The 25,000-nt window shown below is 44.9% G+C and overlaps 1 protein-coding gene across 1 annotated transcript in view; it reads right to left on the bottom strand.

Annotated features, from left to right (window-relative positions):
* Positions 1-8,419, bottom strand: part of vstm2b (V-set and transmembrane domain containing 2B) — a 12,715-nt gene extending 4,296 nt beyond the window's left edge. Inside the window, exons 1-4 of the mRNA XM_076288217.1 lie at positions 8,171-8,419; positions 7,263-7,450; positions 6,510-6,539; positions 5,429-5,831 (exon numbers count right to left, since the gene is read on the bottom strand). Coding sequence (XP_076144332.1) covers positions 5,429-5,831; positions 6,510-6,539; positions 7,263-7,450; positions 8,171-8,243 — 694 coding nt within the window. The 5' untranslated portion in view covers positions 8,244-8,419. The remainder of the gene's footprint in view (positions 1-5,428; positions 5,832-6,509; positions 6,540-7,262; positions 7,451-8,170) is intronic.
* Positions 8,420-25,000: the final 16,581 nt, after the last annotated feature.

The raw sequence follows: 25,000 nt of genomic DNA, 5'->3' as shown, positions 1-25,000 counted from the left end.
TGAGCGGCATCTCTTGCCTGGGGTTTGGGCTTCCGCACAGACAGACCCTTCTTCCGCCAGCCTGGCTCACTGTTCAATATAAAGCTGATAAGGACGGAGAAAAATACAGTGGCCAAGGAATAAGTGTCCAGAATAAGAGGGGAGATGAAAGGGACTAAGTTGTAGGAGAAGAGAGGAGGAACGCTACGTTCTGAGGAGGGGATTATTGACCGTGCTGAGCTAACAAAGGCCCAACGTCCATATTGACAGTTGGCTTTGTTCCTCCAGTTAAAAATGGGAACAAACAAATCTCTTCCACTCTTTCTCCTCTCCTTATAGGCAGCAAAGCCTTCACGGCAGGCACTGAGGACATCCGCCATCTCTCTCTCTCTCGCTCTCTGAATTCCATGCTTTTATTATTGGGCCAGAGAATAGACCACCTTGGAGCAGCAGACAAACAAATGCAAGGTGATTTTTGCTTTCCTAGCTCTGAAAGAAGTCGGTCTGGGGGTGGTGTATAGATCTGTAAGTCATAATGGCCTCCTCGCCCCAGAGAGGATACAGGATGTGCTTATAGCAGCACATTGTTTACCAAGTTTCCAGACTGCCTGGGTGAAAGTCGGTATATGGCATATAAGTTGACAGCAGCTCCAGACTCCACTATAAGCTCCCTGTAGTTATTATTTTTGTGTCTGACATACCGTGTTACTAATTTTCAGCTTTTACTTTTGTGATGCCCTCTCCAGTGAATCAAGCTGTCACATAAACACAAACCCGACATATGTAGTGTGCAAGAATGAGAATGAGTCGCTGGTTTGCTTTAATTTCCCCCGTGCCCGTTTCCTCTGCACTGTAACTCTGCACTCAGCGTTCCGCACCGAGAGGGGGGTGGGCGGGCGAAAGAAAGAGAAACAATTAACACCCGCAAGAGAGCAGCCGTGCGCCTCCCACACAGAGCCAGAGCCGTGGCTGCAGCTGCAGCAGCAGAGGCGCGCAGCACAGACACCCGCGAGCCCCATCCTCTCACGCGCTCGCCGCACAGTGAAGCACGCCGCGCAGCACAGACACCCGCGAGCCCCGTCCTCTCACGCGCTCGCCGCACAGTGAAGCACGCCGCGCAGCACAGACACCCGCGAGCCCCGTCCTCTCACGCGCTCGCCGCACAGGGGACCACGCCGCGCAGCACAGACACCCGCGAGCCCCGTCCTCTCACGCGCTCGCCGCACAGGGGACCACGCCGCGCAGCACAGACACCCGCGAGCCCCGTCCTCTCACGCACTCGCCGCACAGGGGACCACGCCGCGCAGCCCTCGTCAGGCCTCCCCATTAGCAGCACTCAGCGGCTCCTTCTCCCCGGCCTTCTCCTACCGCATTAACACCGGCCCCGCCGCGCTCCTCTCCTCGGAGAGACTGCACAAAAGTCAGGACTAATGCGTGTGATTGGGTTATATAAGCCCAACTGGGGGTTGGGGGGTGGAGGGTTGGGGGGGTTAAGGATGCCTGGACCTGGGTGTCTTTTTTTTTTTTTTCACGTAAGCGTGGTGTTAGGGCCCTTTGGTTCAGTGAACATGACTAAACATGCAAATGATGGCAATGGATTACTATTGGGGGGGATATACAAACACGTGCCCTCATCAGCAACACCACATAAATGGCCCATGTCCACACACACACACACACACACACACACACACAAGCATGCCCACACAGTCAGTTTCATAAGCGATTAAGACAGCTGTCCAGCCACAGACAAACTCTGCTGCCAAGGGATGCCAAGGTCACCTGGGGTGGCTGCTGGTGCATGGCATTGTGGGTAGGCGCATTAAAGACTGAGCCGTTGTGTACCGTAACCCGTGCCAGGCTATCCTCTGGTGCTGCTCTCCTCCTCTCATCCGCCCCCCCCTCCAATTCACCGACTCCTCCGCCTGCTCACCTGCCAAAGCTCTGCACCAGTGATACTCTGCAGATCTCTCTCTCTCTCTCTCTCTCTCTTTCTCTCTCTCTCTCTCTCTCTCTCTCTCTTATTTTCTTCATTTCTCCTTCCTGCTCACGCATTCCTTCATTCTCGTCACATCTCATTATGTACATTTTACAGTAGAAGCGATAAACATCTCAAACTGTGCTTTCCCCCAGAATCGCTTTAAAACATTTCCATACCAGCCACAGCTGTTCAAATGACAAAGCTGATCCAAGGGTGCCATGGTACTGTCTTTGACAAGCCCACACTAATCCACCTATTCATGCATCTATGTATCCATCAGTCTCCAGTATCTGTCCCTGTCGGTATCCATGTATCTGCCTATCTACCTGGTCCTCTGGGAGTCTGTCTGCTGGGGAATTTTCCGAGGCCTTTATCCTTTTCCCTTGGTGAGCAGACATGGCGTTTCCCGTCTGCTGCTGACGGGCCAAGGGAACGCTGAGAGGCAATTTGAGGCACCTGACAGCGTGCCGAGGGCCTGGCTGATTGGCCAACAGCCTGTGGCATTTCCCCTTTAATATTAATAGTCTCTGCTACTCAGAGAGATGACATGGTGGACAGGTGACAGATGCACACATTTCCAAAGTGGCAGGCTTAAAGGGGGTCTACCATAAACCCTTTGCAACTATACAAACACTCTTTCTCTTTCTGCCTCTCTCTCTCTCTCTCTGTCTGTCTGCCTGTCTGTCTCTCTCTCTCTCTCATACACACACACACACACACACATACAAACACACACGCATGCACGCGCACACACACACATACACACACACACATACACACACACACACACACACACACACACACACACACACACACACACACACACACACACACACACACACACAGAGGGGCAGGGGCACCATAGCAACACATTTATTGCATCCACAATTTAAAGGAGCAATCCGTCAAATGTGCCAGAATGCTCTTTAACCTTCACAATCCGATGACAAATTCGTTGACGGGTTCACTCAAGAGGAGAAAAAAATAAAACAAAAGGCCAAGACAAATTCCAGATATTTCCGTCAATGTTAAAGTGTCAGCGAGGCACTTATAGTGTTTGATTTAGTTTGGCAGATACAGTCCACAGGAGGCTAATATTAGCTAATATGAATGTATGCCACCGACCCTGTGTAAGCAGCCAGATATGAGCAGATTACTCCTCACATCCACAGTCCACATATTAGGGCTCTTTGTCCTGTTTAAATAAAGGTAATAAAGCAGGGCTGGCTGCCATGGGAACTAGCTGATGTGTTATGAAAACATATTTCATATGCTTTCATATGAAGCATTACCACCTCAGGCATATGATTGGTTTTGGTTACATATTTTGTCACTTTTTCCGCCACAAGAAACCTTGGCACAAATTCCGAAGGCACGAAAGGTAATCTGTCAAGGAGACACCTTTGCATGTAAAGCATAGAACCTCGAATGACAAAGTGTGTGCTCTGCGCTTTGCAAGAGAAAAGTGACTGAGAGCCACAGACGGAGGAGAGAGAGATAGAGAGGCGAAGGAGAGAGTGAAAGAGAGAGAGATTAATTAAAAGAGAGAAAGAGAAAAAAAACCTTTGAGATAACCCTTTTTACGCAAGCCAGCTCGCCAACTCGCCAACTCTCCAAATTCCCACCTCACAAGAGCTTCACGGCTCTAGCTGCGAAGCGAAGCCCACTCTGCCAGACACTAGCAGCGGACATTTAACCTGCTCCAGACAACTCCCCTGCACACCATGAGATCAAGATGGCAGCCTTGGCAGCGGCACCAGGCCCCCACATCAAGAGCTGCGTGACTTTGATTCAGCGTTCCCTAGTTCTTTGACACCCGTGTATGTGATCAGTCCCCTGCCTGGCATACTGATTGTTTTAAGGCAGACAACCCAGCATGCGCCTTGTGACTACTGGCTCAGCGCGTTCGCAGGGCATGGAAAGCCCATCGCAGCTCATTTGTCAGATGACGACAAATGCACGGGCGACATCTTGGTCTTCTCTGTTGGGGAAAGCAAAGGTCTTTGAGCCCAGGAGGAGCGGAGAGTGCTAGGTGCCTTATCTCAGCATATTCAAGAGCCACACCTTGTTACACAGCAGTGTTGTGCAAACACATAGACTAATCTGCATGTTAATGTTCCACATGATGAGCTTTGTTGGTGGCTCTGACATTTCCATATTGCCCTCTATGCACTTTTGTGAAATGAAAGATTGTTGATGAAGATTTACAATACTGGTGCATCAACAAGTCTCAACAGTTTTCCTCAACTCCTCACTTCCACAGGACATCACATACACTAAACTAGACTTCTCAGCGCATATTATCAGGTTTAAACAATGTTTTTTCCTGTCATATTTAATAGGTTATATAGAAAACAAACATATCTAGTGTATTAATGAATTGATTTATTACTCATTAATTATATTTCAATATATTACAGTTCAATATATTATATTTCAATATATATTCAATAAATGGAGAGGTGCTTGGCCACACAGCATGTCTAGGGGAGAATTATCTCTCATACCTGTATGTCGTTGGGACTATTTCCAAGACAGTATTATTTTGCCAATATAGCCTCTGATATCTTAGATGAACGAACTGAAAGGAGGAGTGTTACAACAACGCACAACACAACAGCTTTACACAGTCATGAAATCACACACACACACACACACACACACACACACACACACACACACACACACACACACACACATACACACACACACACACACAAATGCACACACACACAAACACACACACACACACACACACACACACAATTCCATAAAAATACTATGAGTTTGCACCAGTGAAGGTCCTCTTACATAAAAGGTGATGGAGCTGCATAGAGTTTAATGCCAAGTGGCCTTGACACAAAGGAATACACTGCCTCAGTAGAGACATCTCAAGGTTAGGTCATGGACCAAGGACCTGGAGGAGTCATAGGCTCACAATAAGCTTTCCCATCACCATTATCCTTTAGAATCCAAAGCAGGGAATCTAAAGAGAGATCAATTCTCCAGTGATAAAATAGATCACAAAGTCCTTGGGTGACATCTTCTCAAAAAGACCATGGAGCAATATATCTAATGAAACACAGGAATACGGAAATCACAACTTTAGGTGTACCTGTTACACAACACCTGTCAATCACAAAAACACTCGCAAATGTGAAAGGAAGGGACTATACAACATAACGGTATAGCGATGGTAACTCATGCAGATTTTTGATGAAGCTATTATTATGCAAACGTAGATGATTGTAGTTCTCAGTATTAAATCATCAAGCCATACTGGGGAAAACGCCACCTGCTGCTAAATACCTTGAATAATTAGCACAAGACGGAAGTAGCTTTATTATATACCAGAAGGAATAGCACCAACTTATATAGACTAAATCAAATGTATTCCACTGGTGACCAATAAGGCGTATTGTCTTTTTTTATCCGCCCGCTAGGTGCCACTGTTGAACTTCCACTTACCGGCTCCGTGCTGCTGTCGGAGTATGGCCGCATTGCCGGGCCGAGGCGAAGCCGAGGACTTTGCTGCAGAGGCTGTTGTCGTTGTTGAAGGAGAAACGGGACCAACGCCGGCTGGAGGAGGCACCCAAGGCTTTCCCTGACCCTGATCCACTTCTGAGGTGGCCCGTCCCTCGGCTGCGTTATTGTTGTTCCGCAGCGGTAAGCGGTTCTGGATGTGAGACACGGCCTCCTCATTCACCATGCCATCTCGCGGGTTGACCCGTAGAGTGGCTTGGACTTTGTATTCCAGAGTCTCTTCGGAGTACAAGTCCGTAACGCGGCACTCGTACACACCCTCGTCCTCCTTACGTACGTTGGAGAGACTTAGTTTATGGGAAATGGCACTGCCCTGGACCCTCACGGTCTAGAAACAGATAAAAAAGAACATGTTGTTCAAGGCAGGTTACATATTTTCAAGGTTGCCTACATCTGTTGTAACCTTAAATGCATCTAGGTTCTATCAGTAAACTCGATGAGAACATGGCCTCTGGGTATTCTAGGACACAACTATAGTGCTTGGCTTTGGTGCAAGACTTCTTCTGTGAGAAAATCACATTGTCCACGCTGTCATAAATGTTGAGTATGGGTGCCTTATAACCATCATAGGTTTCTATCTCACAAACAAATGGGCGTAATGGCGATTCAATATGTAAATTACATAGTAGGTTTACATTTTTTAATTACTGTTAAACTTGACAAACGCGGAAAAAAACCGACCATCTAACTGTAAAACGTTGCAAACGAAAGAGTTAAATCGTTGTTCATAACAGCTTAGAAAATGAACAATAAGGTTCCATTATGTGAATTAGCCAGAGTATTTTTAGTCAGACAATGTACATGATTAATGCAGCCCTGACGTCTCTGGCTGCTGAGAAACAACAATGAATATGATTAAATGCCTCTTGTCTGAATGGAAATTACCAATGACCACAATTCATTTGTCTATTGAGAGATGTTGACCAAAATCTTATCATACACCATACCTGGTAATTGATTTCAATAAACATAACCATAGTAAACAATTTCAGAATTTGATACTCACGCTTATTTTGGTAGCATCCCTGGGTGCCACCTGAAAAATAAATATAATTCATGAGAACAAGCACAATAAAATCATTTTGTATTTTAAGTCATGTCAGTATTTTAGTGTTTTAGTGTGAATATAGCACGTCAACTCTTAAACACAGGCTGGGCGCCCTGGGATTTCAGTACCATGGACAGCAACAGTTTGGGACAACCTATTTTGCCATTGGATTGTAATGGCGGATGAGACTGCAAAATCAGTCAAAATCGTATTATGGCCACTAGATGTGTCGTCCATTCATTCAGATGCAAATATGCATCCGTAACTTAATCTTGTATTTTCCGATGAGGACATTTACGCGGTGTGCATAGGAATCGTCATTGGACTCATCCTAAAGCCCAACAAGTGGTCTTTGTATCTTTCAGCGTGAGAGCCTTCCTTTTTACTTTCCATCCCAACTCACATTCCCGGTCTCAAATACCAAGGCACAGGTGAATGGTATCTATAATCAACAACGAAATGTCAAAATACAGCACTTAATTAAATAAAGACAATATGTGCATTGTAACCTATTTGAAGTGTATGCCTTGGTCCCGTGCTTTAAATCCGAGTGCATTCCACCGCTGACGCTGAGGCATAATGCCTTTGAACTGGATTGAGGTGTCTTGCCTCATTTCGGGAGCAGGTGCTACTGCACGCCTTTGAAAGTAGAACGACTCGGACAACAGGGTATGGCAGCGTTTGGCTTGCTAAGCGCGCCAGTAAGATTACCTTGGGTCTGTTCTGTGTGGCGCTAATTTGCAATTCGTGTGCAAGTTCTCTTGGGGCTGCCTCCTTGAGGTACCACCACTGGATCTCCAGGGAGAAGGGCGAAGACCCAATAGCCCGAAAAGCGCACGGCATCTCTATGTCTTCACCCTCATCGACGGTTACATCTTTGGGCACTTCAGTAAATGTTGCTAAGGTGGAGAAAACAACACAGGCATGGGTTAATTTGCACAGCAGGGAGGAGACGAACAGTGATTGCCGACATATCACCCATACGTGGGCTTGTGGAAGACAGATTTTTTCGGGTGTTGCTCTATTTCTGTCATGGAGTGTAAATGTCAAAGGGATTAGCTGTTTGAGGTAGAAAACGACAAAGTCCAAAAGATTCAGACACGCCAAAAAAGAGACTTGCATGAAGTGTGTTTGAGTGTGCATCTAGGTTTATCTTGGTGAATGCGCGCGCGTGCGGGCGTGCGCATGATTTTTCCTGATTGATGTTGCTTAAGACCGGGACTTAGGACCGGAATTCCCAAGCATTATAAATCCGATTCATATTCAAAATATTTAAAAAGTTGATGACCTACTGTGTAAAATTCGTAGATGTTATATGTGCGAAACGTGTTTCACAAAATATACACAGGTATAACCTCTCGTATAGACTACATGCGGGTACAGCCTACTATAATCAAGTCAATCAAGTCTCCCCTCGCTGTCATTTAATCACCAACATGAAAATCAAATAGCAGACATAAAAGTCATAAACTAGTATAGAACAACCCCTATTTCATAAAGCTCAGTAAGTCCTGCTGTGAAATAAAAGACTGATCCTTTGAACTGTGAGTTGGGCTAAATACGCAACATGGGAAATACTGGCAAGCCACTAGCAACAAGGATAGACCAAGTTTACTTACCATTTACATAGAATATCAAGAGAGCATTAAGAATCAAATAACAAAGGACACCGTGGAGTCCCCGTTTTTCCATCTCATAAATACAATTGTGATATTAGCAAAGAGTGAAAACGGTCATTTGACCTGGAAAAAAAATTATGACAACATCTCCATATCGAAAGAGTCCGATGTCGTTATGAGACCTTTGTTATCTTCAAAAGGTTGGTGTGGTTTTTAAAAAATCCCAAAAGGTTATTGCGTACTCCAAACGATTTCACCTCTGTCGGACAATACTGTATGTACAATCCAAAAGGACAGACCACAAGACCCCTTATACGTAGTGTAAGTGTTTCTTAGCCTTTCTTCTATGTTGATATCCCTTTATGCCAAGGATCCCTTTATTGCCCGGTTGTCTTCTGACGGAAATGCAACTTCTCTGCGACAGAAATGAGTATGTTCATTCTGCTTTCCGCAAAAGGGGAAGCTTTCCCATACTCTTTTAAACCACCCATCACAAAATCATCCTTAGCTCGGCTTTCCAAAACCAGAAAATCTAATCAGAGGACGAAAGATTTCCCCTTTTTGCTCTTGAAGCAGCGCTTAGAAGCTGGAGCATCAGTCGATAGTTCCTGTTTGCGTGACCAGACCCGTCTGCTGTGTGTGTGAGCGCATAGCAGGGAGAAGGCGCTTTGGCATTTCCAAACCCACGAGCTCAGTGTGGCATGCGCGCACGACACCGCCACTGACAGCCTGACGAGCACTCTGGAACCTGACCAAGCTTCCCGTCTCTCAAATCAGCATACGGCTCAACCTATGAGGAGATCTTTCACAAACTGACGTCCAAGCCTAGTACCAGCCTTGGGAATAGCTTATTTAGAATCAAGATGATTCATATTGTTGTCTTTTCTAAGATCAACAAGGCAGTGTTTATAGTAGCCACAGACTAATGGCAGTCGGAGGAGTTCCATTTAATGTGCAACATTGAACTAGATTAATCTTCTTTCTGTAAGGTATTAGTCAACTGTCTCCCGCCCCCTTTTGTAAAAAGCACAAGGGTAATCTGCATGCCCTTATCAGAGTCAGTGTTGTTATATAGATTAAAACATGTTTCATTAAACTATTTCAATTATGAGCAAGGAATTCATAGTTTTTACATTTAATATTATTTTCTGTTGCTTAGGTGAATACAGAATATCAACATCATAATTATGAAGACAAACAATCGGAAATAACACTGCCATTCTCATATGGAAAAAAAACCCAACATATTTTTTTAGTATTCTGTATAAATTTGAATTAGCAATAAAGGTCATGTTTTTATTGCCATGCTAAAGCCCAAACAGAGGGACTATGTCATTGGTAACCACATATGCTCAGCAGGAACATTTACACCTTTATGAGGAGTCCATATGCGTTTGCACAACTGGGCTAACCTACACACACAACCAACTCCAGTCACGGCCACCACCATCATCTTTGTATGGTGACATCCATGCTGAAGCATGTTGACTATATGTGCACTGCTGTCACATGCCTGTTCAAAAATGAGGCATGGGTCCTCACAGCACTGTCTGTGAGCATTGCCTACATTTCAGGGTACCCCATGCCACACTTTGAACGAGCTGGCCGTGCTCAGCGGATGTGTCGGCACATTATGACTTTAATCCTGCACACCCCCGATCCCCACGCGGCCCCCCTCCCATCCGCCCCGGCTCCCATTCCCAGAGGCCTGGGTTAGTGCAGCAGACTGAGCCTCAGGCTGAATCGTAAAATGGCCCTCCCAGCTGCCTGCCAATAATGCAGCACTTGTTCACTGAAACCCTCCTATTAGCACTTCACCCACCATCAGTCCATGGGTGCTAGAGCGAGCTCGGAAGATGGGAGAAAGAGAGAGAGAGAGAGAGAGAGAGAGAGAGAGAGAGCAGCAGAAAGGAAGAACAGAAAGGCTGGCAGGGATTATTCCAGTTTATCTTATGGGCAGGAAGTGTATTTTTAGCCTCTCATAGGGCATCTGTCAATATATTTTGGGTAAGTCAGCGTGAGGCCAGGGCTGACCCCACCGGTCCTCTTTAAGGATTTTCTTCTTTGCATGTCTTTTTTATCTTTTTTTTCCTTTTTGCCCTCCTCCCAGGGTAGGACTTTCAACCTGCTGAGCTGTTGGCAGTGGGGCTGTGGTGGATGTGACAGGGACAGGGTGTTTACCCCCAATTGTGTACTCAACCTTTACACTGCATAATTCTCCTATTGTGTTCCACCTGCCACCCTTCTATCATGAAGACACACACACACACACACACACACACACACACACACACACACACACACACACACACGTGCAGTCTGTTTGTCATGAATCTGAAATATTGATCACCATTATTACACCGTGAAACCATTTTCTGTGAGACTATGAGTATCTTGACATATTGGGCTGCACAGAAATACCAATAGGACAGCTGGTTTGGCTCAATAGCAGCGGGCCGCATGAAGCAGTGAGCACTGACTCCCCGTAAGATGGATAACATGGAGGCCTCCATCATGCCTTCCAAGCCTCTGGCGGTGTCGCTAGAGAGCCACATCATCAGGACCTGCCATTATGGAGAGGTGACCCCCAGGCCTCACCGATCTGTTTATTGATACTGATTTCATTCCTGCAAGGTACTGCAGGCACTGAGATATTTCTCATAGCATCATCACTGGACACGCTGAGTGCAGTTCGAGGTCAGCATGGTTGCCTGGGAGGACATGTTGATTTATTAATGTATGTTCACAAATCACTCTGAAGATTTCAGCCCTATTTGTTTATTGCTGAGAAAGATTTACTCCATAATGATCTAAGAATGTTGTGGGCCAAAGCATTTTCTCTCGGACAAAGAAGAATCAGCCTTGGCCATGATACTGTAATCCCATCAGATAACACCTACATTGCAGCAACTTTGTACTGCATACATTAGAATTGTCTCTAAGTTACAAAATAGTGTGAATATCACACCATTTGATAAAAAAATGTTTAATGTCTGACCAGAATATATAATTGTAACTCAGGCATGTGCTATGAGACTCATACAGCATAAAGTACACGATGAAGACTTTCTCCACACTGATCCTGTGGGCTTACTGTACCACTGGTGAGACATTGGCTTTGTACTGCCTGTTCAATCACCCTGGATATGACCACTGTGGATCCATGTGAGCGGCAGTAGCAGCCTCTCTGTGCCTGTGTGTGGCTGGAGGAGCAGCTCTCTTATGGAGGCCAGAGGCAGGTCATCCCAGGCTCTCCTGACTACTAGGTGAAGCGCTGTCATGTCAGGAGAGGCCTCGGTGGGTTTGACGCTTCCTCGCCTTCTCCTCGGCGCTGAGAATCGCATTTAGCTCTGAATGGTAATTAGTTATTCATGATCTTGCTAGCAGCGTGACTGTCTGTTGGTGCTCGGAGTGGAGAAGAGAGGGACTTGGGCAGCAGTGTGACATGAAGGCAGCTCTCTGTCTAATTCATGAGTGCAAAGATGTGATATTAATGCGTGAGGCAAAGGGGTGCCGAGGCCCGTAATGCAGCTTATAATAACACCATCAGAGGGACCAGGCCTGCTCTCCCACTCTCACTCTCTCTCTCTCTCTTTTTCTTTATTTTCTCTCCCTCTCTCAAACCCTCCTCTGCTTCTGTCTTTCCCTGTAGTTTATGCCTCACTGCAAACAATGTACCAGGCTCCTGTAATTCTTTTACTCTAGCCCCCTTGTCTTAACGTCAACACTTTATTTTGCCTGATTTTAGTTAGTTTAGTTAGTTTTGTCTGCTCTTATAATCACCTCTTGGCATGGGTGAAGCTTGCAGGTATTTGTTACCGCTCTCTTTGAAAACTCCCTAATTCAAATTTGATGATGCTGATTTAAGAGTATTTCTGACACTTTAGTAATCTAAATCTGTAGGATACAATTTAATTGGTTCATAGCCCCAGGAGGAAACATACCAGCATGATATGCATGTTTTCTTTCATTCAATATTCTGACACGTCAAGGTTTGCGTGCAATACAGTACAACATCTCAGATTTAAGGAGAATGCTTGACCCAGCAAAGAGTGCACAGAGTATATATGCAACATTCTGGAATTACATTTTACTGTGCCAGCCTTATGTTTTTTTTTTTCCAAACTGCAATTAATCCCAACAAGAAACAAACAGGCTTATGACTCTATCTGTGCATGCTTCATACAAGGCATCTCTGTAATCAGCCACAATGACTGAGGAAACATTGTAGCCCCATTTCTTCTGCTCCCAAAGGCTCTCATTTGCCTGTGTACAGGCACACACACACACACACACACACACACACACACACACACACACACACACTAGAAAAAACAACCCATCTTTAGACAAAGGTACACACACATATTCACAAACACATTTGCCGACAAACATCCACAAATATCTTAAACATGTCGATCCCTTCCATAAAACATGAAGTATTAAAGATGTTGGCTGGGAGTTTACCAGAAAACAAACTCATTGTAAATTAATTTGGGAGCTGTGAGTGGGAGAGATAGATATCTCTATATATATTTTTTTCTCTCTCTCTCTCTGCAAGAACAATGGAAAGAAAGAGGAAGTTATAACCTTGCTCTGTTCCCTTGAACAAACTCTCACAGGTCTTAAGATGGTTGGCATTACATATTCCACCCGTAACCTTACCAAATTCAATTTATTTACCTCATATTGGACAACACAATTCTGAGCCGGTGTACCTCTCTCCCTCAGATTTCATTGGAGCATATTAGGCTTAAGGCAGACAGGGAATGTGTGTGTGTGTGTGTGTGTGTGTGTGTGTGTGTGTGTGTGTGTGTGTGTGTGTGTGTGTGTGTGTGTGTTGTCAGACCGAACGAGAGAGAAATCGAGAGAACGGGACAGGAGAAAAAAAAACAATTTATGCTGTTGTGTATGTGTCTTCATAACACAAGATGTGTTGCCAAGGTATGTTGAGGGCAAGGGAGAGATAATAACTTTCAGATGCCAGCCGTCACCATCACACCACTCCATGGTATCTCTGGGAAGGCTTGCACGCTCTTTGTTATGCAGAATTGAACAACCCTGTCGTCTGTTCTCTAGGCGAGGTTGCCCTGTTGCTTTATTAAAATCCTTAGAGAAGCATTTCATCTACAATGAGGCAGCAGTGTTCGCTCCCACTGAGGAAGACACATTTATCTTGTACACTTCAACCGCAAAACCACTGCATGTGGCAGATCAACAGAGAGGAGTAGAGGGTCTGATAAAAGGGGGGAGGGGGGGTCACATTTCCAACACCTGAGTCGAATGAAAATATCACCTTTGGAAAAGCCGTCTTAAGTGATGCCGAGCTTCATTATTGTCACAGAGATGGTCTTGTGACCGCGCTGTGTACAGATGTGTTATTAGTTTATCTGTCTGACATTTAACCAGGCAGGGGAAGCCTACAGATAGAATGCATAGGGAACCGTGGGCTCACATGTACGTGTCTTCCCACCTCTGGGATTCTGTTTTAGTGGAGTTCATGCATGCATAAACAAGCTACCCTTAATGGATACAAAGGTTTCACTTATCCTATGACACGGCACACTCCCTATGCTGATTGAAAATTGTGCATTACTGTAGTGTGAAGAAGACCTACTCATGTCAAGAAAAGCGAGTCTACCTGCATGACCCCACCGGTCTCTCAAGGTCATGAGCAAAGCACTTCTCAGATAAGTCACACTCTTGTCTCACCTAGTCCTTGGTTCATTGAGTTAGCCTTCATTTTGAAGCATTGTGCTTTCAAGACATCCTTGTTGTATGTATTCAAGTTAAAAGGTGTCCTTATGTAACCTAACTTATGGAACCTAAATTACTTTACTTCCCTCCAGCAGTTATCTTTGTCTTGTCCAACTTTCTCCATGAGGTTGTGGAATTATCAGTCTGCATTTAACAATGTGGACTTCTTGCTCAGGCCTCACTTATCACTTTGGTTGTTTGCTTCTACTAAAACCTGGATTAGATCTAACAACTATAGGTTTACACAGTTGCACACAGCTATGACTCAGTTGAATATCATGTTATCATGATAACTGAACCTTTCGGGGTTTCAATATATATATATATATACATACAGAGCCGGACAGTAATGGAGTACATTTACTTGAGTACAGTACTTGAGTACAATTTTGAGGGATCTGTACTTTACTTTCATTTTTGGGGAGTACTCATGACTTTACTCAAGTACATTTGAGAGGCAAATATTGTACTCTTTACTCGACTACATTTCTATCCATAACCGTGAGTACTCATTACTTCTTCTAAAAAAAAAAGTAAAAAAGAAAAATCTTGGAAACCCTCAATTTGTTGTTTCCCTCTCAATCGTGACTGGATTGTGCAGGCGCCACTGATTGGGACAGCCTATCAGCAATCACCTTCAGCTTTCCGCCAAAGTCAACTCCATGGTCAGTATTTTTGTATTTTAAATACATATTTTAAATATATGTATTAGATACTGCCTATCCCTGGCAACATGGTAAAAAGATGGAAATTACTTGATTTTACTTTCAATTCCTTTTACATTCTCCAAGGTATTAACATTAACATTTTTCATAACTCCATGTAGGATGTTTCTGTACATAAATGTAAGAACTGTGGCAGTAGTAATGCAATATTTAGAAAATGTACTCTTGTACTCTTGATACTCAAGTAATTTTAAAAACAAGTACTTCAGTACTTTTACTTAAGTAAACATCTGACAGTTGTGCTTTTACTTGTACTTGAGTAAAATTTAGCAAGGGGTATCTGTACTTTTACTCAAGTAATGAAGCTGTGTACTCTGTCCGGCTGTGTATATATATATGTATATATATATAGCTATTTATTGCCCTCCTGTCCTGAACAACCTGGCTGCTTTGTGCATGAATTGGGCAGATTGCTGTCTGTAATTCCAATGAATACTTGTCCATTGTTAATCCTTGGTGATTTTAATATTCATATGGACATTCATTCAGTTGCCTTCTCAAGTGCCTACTCAACTCATTTAATCTCACACGTGTTCACGTGCCTCCTACTCATAAAACTGGTAAGGACCTTGACGTAATTCTGCTATGCTACTGTACTATAGAAACTCCGATGCTTAATCTGTTACATATATCTGATCATTTCTTTATTAGATTCTCTGTGCGTCTTCTGGAACACCTTGCTGTTCCTCCTCCTCCTCCGGTTTCGTTTCAGCGTGATCTCAGAAGCTGCTCAAGCAATCATTTTGCCGCCTTGGTGGCATTTGCTTTACCTTCTCCGAGTTCATTCTAGTCACAAGAGGTTAATGATGCTTCAGACACTGTTTACTCTGCACTGGCATCTTGTCTGAACACCGCATGTCCTCTTTCTACAAGACCCACTTGTTCTAAACCCTGTCACCCATGGCTCACTAACACTATCCTTAGAGAGCTGCAGAGAGGAAATGCCCTAAATCCAGTGGTGCCAATGGTCTTAGTAACTACCAGTCTTTTCTATCTGCCATTTTATCCACAGTTAAACACAGTAAAACAAAAAAAGCTTTCTACCAGAAAAAAATTGAGAATGCGACAGACAGTAAAAAGGTCTGACAGCTCACTCTATCCAAAACAGAGCTTCTGGTATTCCCAGCTAATACAGCTATTCCCCAACTGATCAGCATCCAGCTTGAACCCACGTCTTGTGCAGGCTATGGGTCTTTCCAAACTGGACCATTACAGATGATTCAAAATGTAGAGGCACATCTGATCTTTAATCAATGAAGACAGATGTAAAAGTTATTTTAGTTACTCTTCATTGGCTTTCTCCTGCAGCAAAAAAATAATTCAAATTCCTCACTCTGGTGCAACTGGCTGGGGCACCTGCACTGTACGCCGGTGACTCGCGTTCGATTCCTGCCCCGTGGTTCTTTCCGGATCCCACCCCGACTCTCTCTCCCACTCGCTTCCTGTAATTCTCCACTGTCCTGTCTCATTAAAAGGCATAAAAAAGCCCCCCCCCCCCCAAAATAAATAAATAAATTCCTCAAATTCCTCACTCTGGTCGACAGGACATTTACTGGATCGGCATCTTGCTATCTTAATTACATGAGCCAGTTCCACAGACCACTGCGGTCCTCTTGTGAGCGTCTGCTATGTCCGCCTTCCATCAACCGTAATAGGCTCCAGTCAAGACTCTTTTTGTCTGTGATACCTTTTTCTTCATTATAGTGATAGTTTCAGGATCTGCGTCTAAAGACTCATCTGTTTGCTTAACGAATTAATTGTCTTGTATTCCTGGAGTCGCTGGATGCTGTTGTTCTGTTAAATTCTATTTAGTCTACTACCAATTTGCTATTTTTCAAATTAGGCTATATGACTTCAAACTGTTCATTTTAATGTTAATGTAATGCTTATTGATTGTCATTGTAAAGTCGCTTTGAACAAAAGCATCTGCTAAGAACTATAAACATAAACATAAACATAAACATAAACATAAACATCAACATCAACATCAACAAAAGTACAATCTGGTCAATATCACTGTTTAGCTCCCCTACTAGAGTATGAATTATCTCCAGCATTATCTGGAGCAGTAATAGTGTCAGACCTCCTGCTACAAATATGAGAGAATCCTGGAGAGCGGAAGTCCTCCAGTGAGGTCTGTGGGTTGATGAGAGAGATCCCCCCAAACCACCACCACCAGCAGCCAGCTCTCTGTCAGGGAGAGAGGGGGCCATTATTCCATTATTAGAATCAAATCTGCTTATGAAACAGGCACGCAGTGTTAAAACAGATTGATGGAAGATGGGAGAGGTGTGGGCAGCCTGATTATGTGTGTGTGTGTGTGTGTGTGTGTGTGTGTGTGTGCGTTGCATGCATGTGTAATGGAGGAAACCAGAAAAAAAGCTTTGTCACTTCAAATGAAATAACCCCTGTTCTCTGCAATATGTAATATGCCAGTGGCGTGGACTTTTAAAGGAACTTAATGAATGTCTTTGATTAGGGGAAGGTGCCAGTGAGGGGGAGGAGGGGGGGTCCCTGATGGAGTGGTGGTGGAGGAGAAGGGAAGGGGGGGTGGTGAGGCAGAGAAACTGGCCCTGCTCGGCAGGCCTCTTCACAGGCTGTAAATTACCGTGGTTAAGCAGGGGAGAAGACTCCGCCAGCTCCCCGCTGCTCTCCCCCTAATCGTCCAAAATAACTGGTGGCCAAGGGAAAAAGAAAGGACTGACATTAAGACAGTGGAAAGGCAGAGCAGGAGGAAGGGGAAGGGAATAGATGGAGAGTGAATGGAAAAGGTTTCCAGGCTGGCTGCTGTGCGAGTTTTATACAATGCTTAATGACATTTCTACTGCCAGGGCCGAGGTGAGCTCAATCAGCGCCAAAGCAGAGTGGGAAGGGGAGGGGAAAACTATTCTTCTCCCACTCCACTCCCGAGGCAATTTGTCAGGCAATCATCTCGCAACCTTTCTCAGATGCATTACCCGCTATAACCTGAATCCATATAGGTTTCACAGAATGTCATTTATGCACTTCATACTTCACTGACAGACCAATGTTCCGTTGGATTCCAAGTAGTCTCTTGGTAATTAATGGCAAATGACGAGTTAAATTTCTCAGCTCATTAATGATATGGAGCTTGCGCCGAAACTCAGTATGTTAGCCAGTATTCTGGGAAAGGAGAGCCGTTTTGTATACATAGAGATCTTCCTTCCGAGAGGTCTTTAGGGGAAGAGAGCGGTAAAAAGAGCGGTAAAAAAGTAAAGAAATTGTATGACAATCTGGAGAGCAATAGCAAATTGCAGCACTTGTCCTCTGCAGAGCTCCTTGAGGAGACAAGTGAAACAGTTATTTTGTGATATTGTCTGGTCTTTTGAGGTGGATAGTGTCTTTTCACCTCCTCCCCCGCCTCCTCCTCCTCTTTGGCCGTGGAGAGAGGGAGAGCATCGCATCCTAGTATTTATTTGCGGTGGAGAGGCTGTGATTACCGCCATTTGTTCTCAGCATGGTGAAACATAAACAGTGGGCTCGCTCGTCACAGCTCTGTCGACACAATGCTCAGCACCGCACTGTGTGTGTGTCTCCACCCTCGTCCCCCGTGTTCTGTACTCCTCCGCTCTCTCTCTCTCTCTCTCTCTCTCTCTCTCTCTGTCTCTCTCTCTGTCTCTCCCCACTCTGACTCATCACAAGCAGAATTGCTTCCTTCCTCTGTACATGTTTTCATGGCACCAGTATCTGAATCCCTCAACATCCTATGATCCATCTCTATCTATTTATGTTGTGTTTTTTTCCACTTGCTTGTTATTTTGCTTAAATTGTTGTCTGACAAGAATGCTAGCAGTGTTGATTTGATGTTTTCCGTCTGTGCGAGATGGTTTTTTTTTTCACATCAGCATCCAGTGGATGAAGTAGAGAAATCTCAGTGGCCTCTGCGATGTCGAGTGCTCATTTAGCCACATATTTGTTTATACTTTGCTCGCGCTCCGCACAAAAGGAACAGCTGGGGCGTAGCAACAGAGGCGGAGTTGCTAATTAGCGATTACCTGGTGGCAGAATTGGACAGGCCCCAGCAGGGCCGGGGCGCAAAAGAAGCCGTCAGTGACACCAGCTCCCTGTCCTCTTTACTCCCTCCATCTGGAGCCCAATGAAGGAGACAGGGCTGATTTAAGGGGGCAAGAGGACCCAGCAGAACCATATGGGGAGCCAATTACCAACTTATTTTCCATTTCTGTCTTCATCAAGGTAAATAGCAAGACAACAAGAGAAATAGTGAGAGATAGAGATGTGTGTGTGTGTGTGTGAGAGAGAGTGAGAGTGGTGGGAAATGAAAAAAAAAAAGATTTAACGAAGTAAACTCAGTGAGATGGATTGTGTTTGTTTGTTTCCAGATGATTTGCCAAGACAGGAAGAGTCAAGTGCCCACGAGAGTAAAATCTGCCATGGTGCAGGATTCTACACATAATCCCATTAAGCTGGAGCGCTGGCGTTGGCGCTGCCGACCGGGGGAAGCCAGGTGCTGGGGGTCAGAGGTCAGGCGCTCCACCGGGTGAAAGGGGCGGGTGAAAGACTCCAACTGGGGGCGATGAAGACATCTGCAGCAGTGATGAGGAGGATTAAGCCACTGGATGACCTGGCGTCACACTGGGAAACATCAAAAGAGGTGGCGACAGCTTTCTGAATCTCGTTAGCCGCCCACACACAACCGCCCACCTCCTGTCCACTTCTCCACACATCCGGTCCACCCTCCTTCTCATCCCCCTCACTCTCCAGCACTCGCCGACTGGTCTGGGGCCACAAACCTGGCTCCACAAACCTGGCTCCCACTGCCAGACAAGTGTGATTTAACTCCTTGACACTGACTCTGTGCTCCGCCTGACAAACACCTACTGAGCAGCAACTTTGTCTGCTGTCTGATACGAGTTCTGCTTTTCTTGTGCCAACCAGACCATGCCAGCTCATGAAGATGTGCTCTTATTTGAATGTCTTCTTGACCACGCACCACGGTGGTGCAGGATTCTCAACTAGGCAATGGACAGGACTTCTACGGACCACTTTGGAGTGCTGCCAGTTTGACTGGGATCATGTGGTACAGAAGTGTGAGATCATCATAACTGTGTGTGCAGTCAGGCCGTTTGAAACGGGATCCTCAAAACACCAGATCATATCTCGCCCCGTGTTTTAACCGCGTCCCGTTCGTCAGCCGTGTCCGGTAACCGGAGCTCAGCGAGGCTCAGAGAAATGCTGATGCCGTGCCGCGGGTGTGAGTTACATTTCACTACGCTGCAGCAGAGTGAAGTCACATGCCGATGCCGTTATCTCTCACCGGGAGAGATGTAACTAAAGCAAAAACAATGCCAGTGGTTCCGCTTGCTGACAACAGATCAGGAAAAGGCGGTAAGTTGCTGTGGTAGGATCCTGGTCTCAACTCCATGCGGTCTGGACGCTGTGTTGAGACGGCACTTGTGGGATTTGCTGAACACATGGGTATACGTGTTCCCTGTGTAGTGCAGTCCCAGTCCACCTCACTAATGGCCTACCCTTCAGCAAGGGTATTTACCCAAAAGCGCCTGAATCGGCAAAAGAACATGGTGCCTCAGGCAAGCGATACATCATGACAGCACCTCAATTTAGAAGGTGTCCAATTACTCTTTGGGCAGCAAATGGCTCTGACGGGGGTCTGGAGTGGCAGAAGCCTGCGCTTGACAACTCATTATGGAGTCCAAATGGTGCTGATATGATTTTTTCTGCACTGCCACGTCAGTTAAATGTAATTTCATCCCCCCCAACAAAATGTTATATTCAATTTAAAATCTGAAATCTGGTATGGAGAATGGTTCGAATAAGTGGCTTAGAAGTGTCATACTTATTCTTGCCAATACCAGTTACCATTGTATTTCTATTCCTGTTGTTTAATTCTTCTGTAACATTCCTCTGTCTAAGAGAATAAACAGAAGCATAAATGAAGAAGGACATTACCATACCCCACCCCACCCCCCCGACACACGCACACATGTATACACATGGCTATTTGAAGAGCAAAATAAATATACAAACTGCACTCTATGTGCCCTGTTTACCTGGTATTGCTTGATATGCTATTATTTTTGCCCCTGTATTCAATTACCAGAATATCAAAGGAAGTGAGTTTCCTCTCTCTCGCTCATACACATGCATCTGTATGAACACATATACACACACAAACACACACACACACACTCACACTCATTCCCCCACCCCACTCATCCTCAACACACACACACACACACACACAAACACCGCCTCTTTTCTCTCTCTTTCTCTCTCTCACCTTCTGAGATGCCTCCCGCTAAAGAAACAGCACCTTTTCATGTGGCCCCACTTTAGATAATGTGTTAGATCTTCAAAGCGTGAGCCTCATCTGCAGCTCAATGCCTGATCCTGCACCTCTGTCTGCGGCAAACGTAATATTATCATGACAAAACCACGCCACGGCCTCTCACTGCCCCGATGTTCATTTGCATTTATATTGACGGTGGCTGGGCCCCGGCGCATGGTTTGACTCCCTGGCAAAGCATGACTCCAGAAAAAAAGGGACAGGGAAACCAAAATTGCAGGCAAAAGTGCACCGAGCACTTGCAGCACTGTTTGCGTGTGTGTGTGTGTGTGTGTGTGTGTGTGTGTGTGTGCTGGGGGGGTGCATGGTGTCTCTTGAGGGTTTCCGGGCTAGGTTTTTTGTCAGGCCGTGGTGACAGGGACCCGAGGGGTAGAGCGACCCGTGTGGGCGGGAGCTGCAGAGGGCTGTGGGGGTCGCTGCCACTCTGCACGCTCTGGGGGCGGCTCCCCTCTGAATGGATGGCTGATTCCAGCAAGGCAGCTGATGGCAGATATGGGGAATGGTGGTGTATTGCTTTGCTTACTATGAGAGAGCTTCAGTACGCCTGGACAAACCGAACAAAATGAGAGAGATGCTGAACTCACACAAAATCAGGACTGCTCATTGTACATTGATAATGATAAAGAAAAACGTAGTATGGCCTTTTAGCTCAGATTCCTCCAAATATGTACCCTGGGAATCTAGAGCTCTCGCGGGAGCACAATATAAATTTGTTCAGCGAGAGACTCTGGCGATGAGTGATGATGTACTATACTTTTGCCCCTTGCATTGCAGGGAACCAATCACATCTGTGTATCTGATATAGGTGGGCCAGAGGCAAGCTAAACAGATGACAGTCGTATTGTTATCCAATTGCGTCGAAGTCCAGAATCAGTCAGTGAACATTGGTCGTATAGTGTTATCCAATTGCTTGCAGTGAGATTTTCAAATGCATGCTCGGTGCCGCCCCTCGAGTTGGGCCATTACATTATTCGTGGCCAGACCCTTAATCTTTCAGATTTGGGTCTGGAATCTCCAGGCTACCAAATATATTATTTTCATAAAGAAATCACGAGTCAGTTTACTGCAATATAGAATAATAGACAGCAATAATTAAATACCCCAGACTATAAACATAGTCCTCCAATAGCCTAATAGACATGCAACATTGACTTTGAACTTAATTGATTGCTGGAGGTCATGCAAGCAACCATTCTTTAAAAACATTCTCTTTACTGCAGTGAAATTCAATTAAAATGTAAAGCATTTGCAAAACATGTTTGTGTCTTTGTGTAGTGTATGTTTGAAAATCCTGTGAAAATCACACTATTTTCTCTGACCCTTTTGTGAATCATGTGAGGCAATATTTTTAGATGAGCGAGAAGCTGTATTCCTCCCTCCCCTCATTCACAACACACACAGTTCACTGCCCATACAGCACACAGGTGAACATTATACACACACAACCATATGCAATTCCCTCTCATCTCTCTTTCTCTTTCAGTACCTCTCTTTCATTCTATCTTTTACACACACACACACACACACACACACACACACACACACACACACACACACACACACACACATACACACACACACACACAAACACACACACGCATCTCTCTCTGCCAAATGGCATCTGTCTTTTCAGGAAGTGCTACATATTCATTAATCACTGCTGCAGATAGAGGAGGAGTATAAATCGCTGCATTTATTGCCAAATGTACTGTATTTCATTTCAGGCCTCATTACTTGAGAGAGGCTACAGCCAACAAATCCGCCGCTGCACCTTTGCCATGCCTGTGGCCCTGACTGCAAGTGGCCAGATACAGACACAGACACAGACTCACATCACTTGTGACTTGACTAGTGTTAGGTGAAGTGGTCAAGAGCACTAGAACTTTCTCTTAGCTTGCGTAAAGAGGAGTGTAAGGGTCTTTACTGACAGACAGCAAGGACTGTGCAGGTATTTGCAGTGCAAGTCTGACATCCACTCGATGCATGAAATGAACTGCAATCAGGGAGAAAAAGCAACAAAGAAATCAAGTGCTGTCTTAAAAGGAGCCATTGCTGGTGGGTCTCTCCGGGGGGAAATCTTTCATGTTAATCAGGACGCACAGGCTGTAATTAATGAGGAGAAGCAGACAGTGAGTGGTTGCGTGTTGATTATGAAGCACACAAAGAGGAACGTGAGTCTGAAGCTCTCTGCATGCTCCAAAGAGATGCCCTCACAGGTGGAGCCTCGTGCTGCCTGCTTATTTAGAGAAACGGATGTGCGAGCGCTCAAATTCGCTTAATGAGTCCGGCTTTTGTCAGAGAGACTCGCATGAAATGAGGTGAGAGAAAGGAGAAAGGGAGAAAGTTTCCATATATACTGTATTTTCAGTTTCTCAGTCCACAACCCCCCGCATAATTGTGGTATGAAAATGTAAGTGTGAGTCCGGCATCTGTTGTTGAGACATCTCGGTTAATGTTTATCTCTTATTGACCGTCTCCAGCCGAACAACCCTCTAAACAATCAATGGCCCTCATCTATCACAACAGACTCAGACTGAGTGGAGCAATCAGCATAGGTGAAAGAGAGGCAGAGACGCTGTCGGCCTCATCAATGCAGATACACCAGTGAGACGGCCGGCGCAGACAGACGCCTGTGTTGTGTCTCGTAAAATAATCGCACAATTTGGACTGCGTTCTATTCTTTGCTAATGATGCCCCGGCTGCGGTTCTGGCTTGTTTACACGGATGTGGTTCTTTTAGAAGCGGCCATTTCCTCTCTTGTTTATTAATCTTGTGTCTGGCGTGGTTTCGTTCAAAATCAATTCAAGATCACAATTTCTAATTATAAGTACATCTTTTCAGAAGCGGTGATGTGAGGCAGCAGCACATACAGTTCAAATTCAACAGCACATAAGAAGACATCAGCCATGACATGATGTGAGGTCATAAAATATAAAATCATGACACAGTGGAGAAACACTTTTCTACATGCCATGTCATGCTTTATTCATGGCCTATACACCTCACTGTGAACATTTGCATCTCTAAAGACTCCATTTCTCACATTCTCCTATTTATATACACATTCTATCCTGCCAACGCGTCTATTGATGTACAACCTCAATTCATAGGTTTAATGCTGCTTGGTTGACATGAATGATCGTACCGTCAATGACATTATCCACTGAAACCGGATACTGAAGTTTTAGTATTTCAATAAGATTTAAATCAGGAAGCAGGCTATACAGCTTTCATGGAAGTGACCATTGGTAGTTTTACCTGATAATAATGGTAATACTATATATTGTTATATAATATTATTATATTGTAATATTATTAATGGTAATAAAATATTTTGTGACATTTGTTTGAATGAGCTTTAGAACAACTTTTGAATATTTTATGTTTCAATCAATCCAGGTGAGGGCCTCTGAAATACTGACCAGCATTATGGAACACCTACATGAATCCGTTTCAATGGCAAAATGTAGCACTGCAGAGCTGCACATATACCGCATGGCTCTTTCAATCTCCCTCTCCTACCTCTCAGTGTAATCTTCTCCACCCCCCTCCCCCCCTTTATCTCTCCCCTTCCCTCTGCCTGTAGGGCCCATGCTCCTTATTACCCATCACCGGGGAGAGTGGGGCTGCCATTACCTTGTCAGCACTGACAGACAGCAAACCCACTTTCCACTGAGGGGGCTGAGGAACACAAGCACCAGGCAGAGGCTGAACTCAGGTAATTATATCCGCGGTGCAGGACTGGTGATGGACTCAGTGAAACAAGTATTAGGGACAGCGGGTGCAGGGCCATTGAACAAAGCACAACACGTCCAAGTGGTAGTCTTACAACTCTAAGCATGCTGTTCTTCTGCAACACTCACCTCTGCCCATACGGAAGAGCTGCATGTGTGCTCCACAACAACAACAGCAGCTCTGAAGGAGCCCACACATTATACACTACAGTATATTTGGCTGATTAGAGTACATGTTTATGTGCTTGCAGAGAGAAGAAATCCCTTG

The sequence above is a fragment of the Alosa pseudoharengus genome, unplaced genomic scaffold, assembly GCF_046254945.1.
Source record: "Alosa pseudoharengus isolate Yale_2024_CS ecotype anadromous, Long Island Sound unplaced genomic scaffold, YU_APseudo_1.1 YU_APseudo_1.1_scf_16, whole genome shotgun sequence".
NCBI classification, from domain to species: Eukaryota; Metazoa; Chordata; class Actinopteri; order Clupeiformes; family Clupeidae; genus Alosa; species Alosa pseudoharengus.
This window is presented reverse-complemented; position numbering and strand designations above follow the sequence as displayed.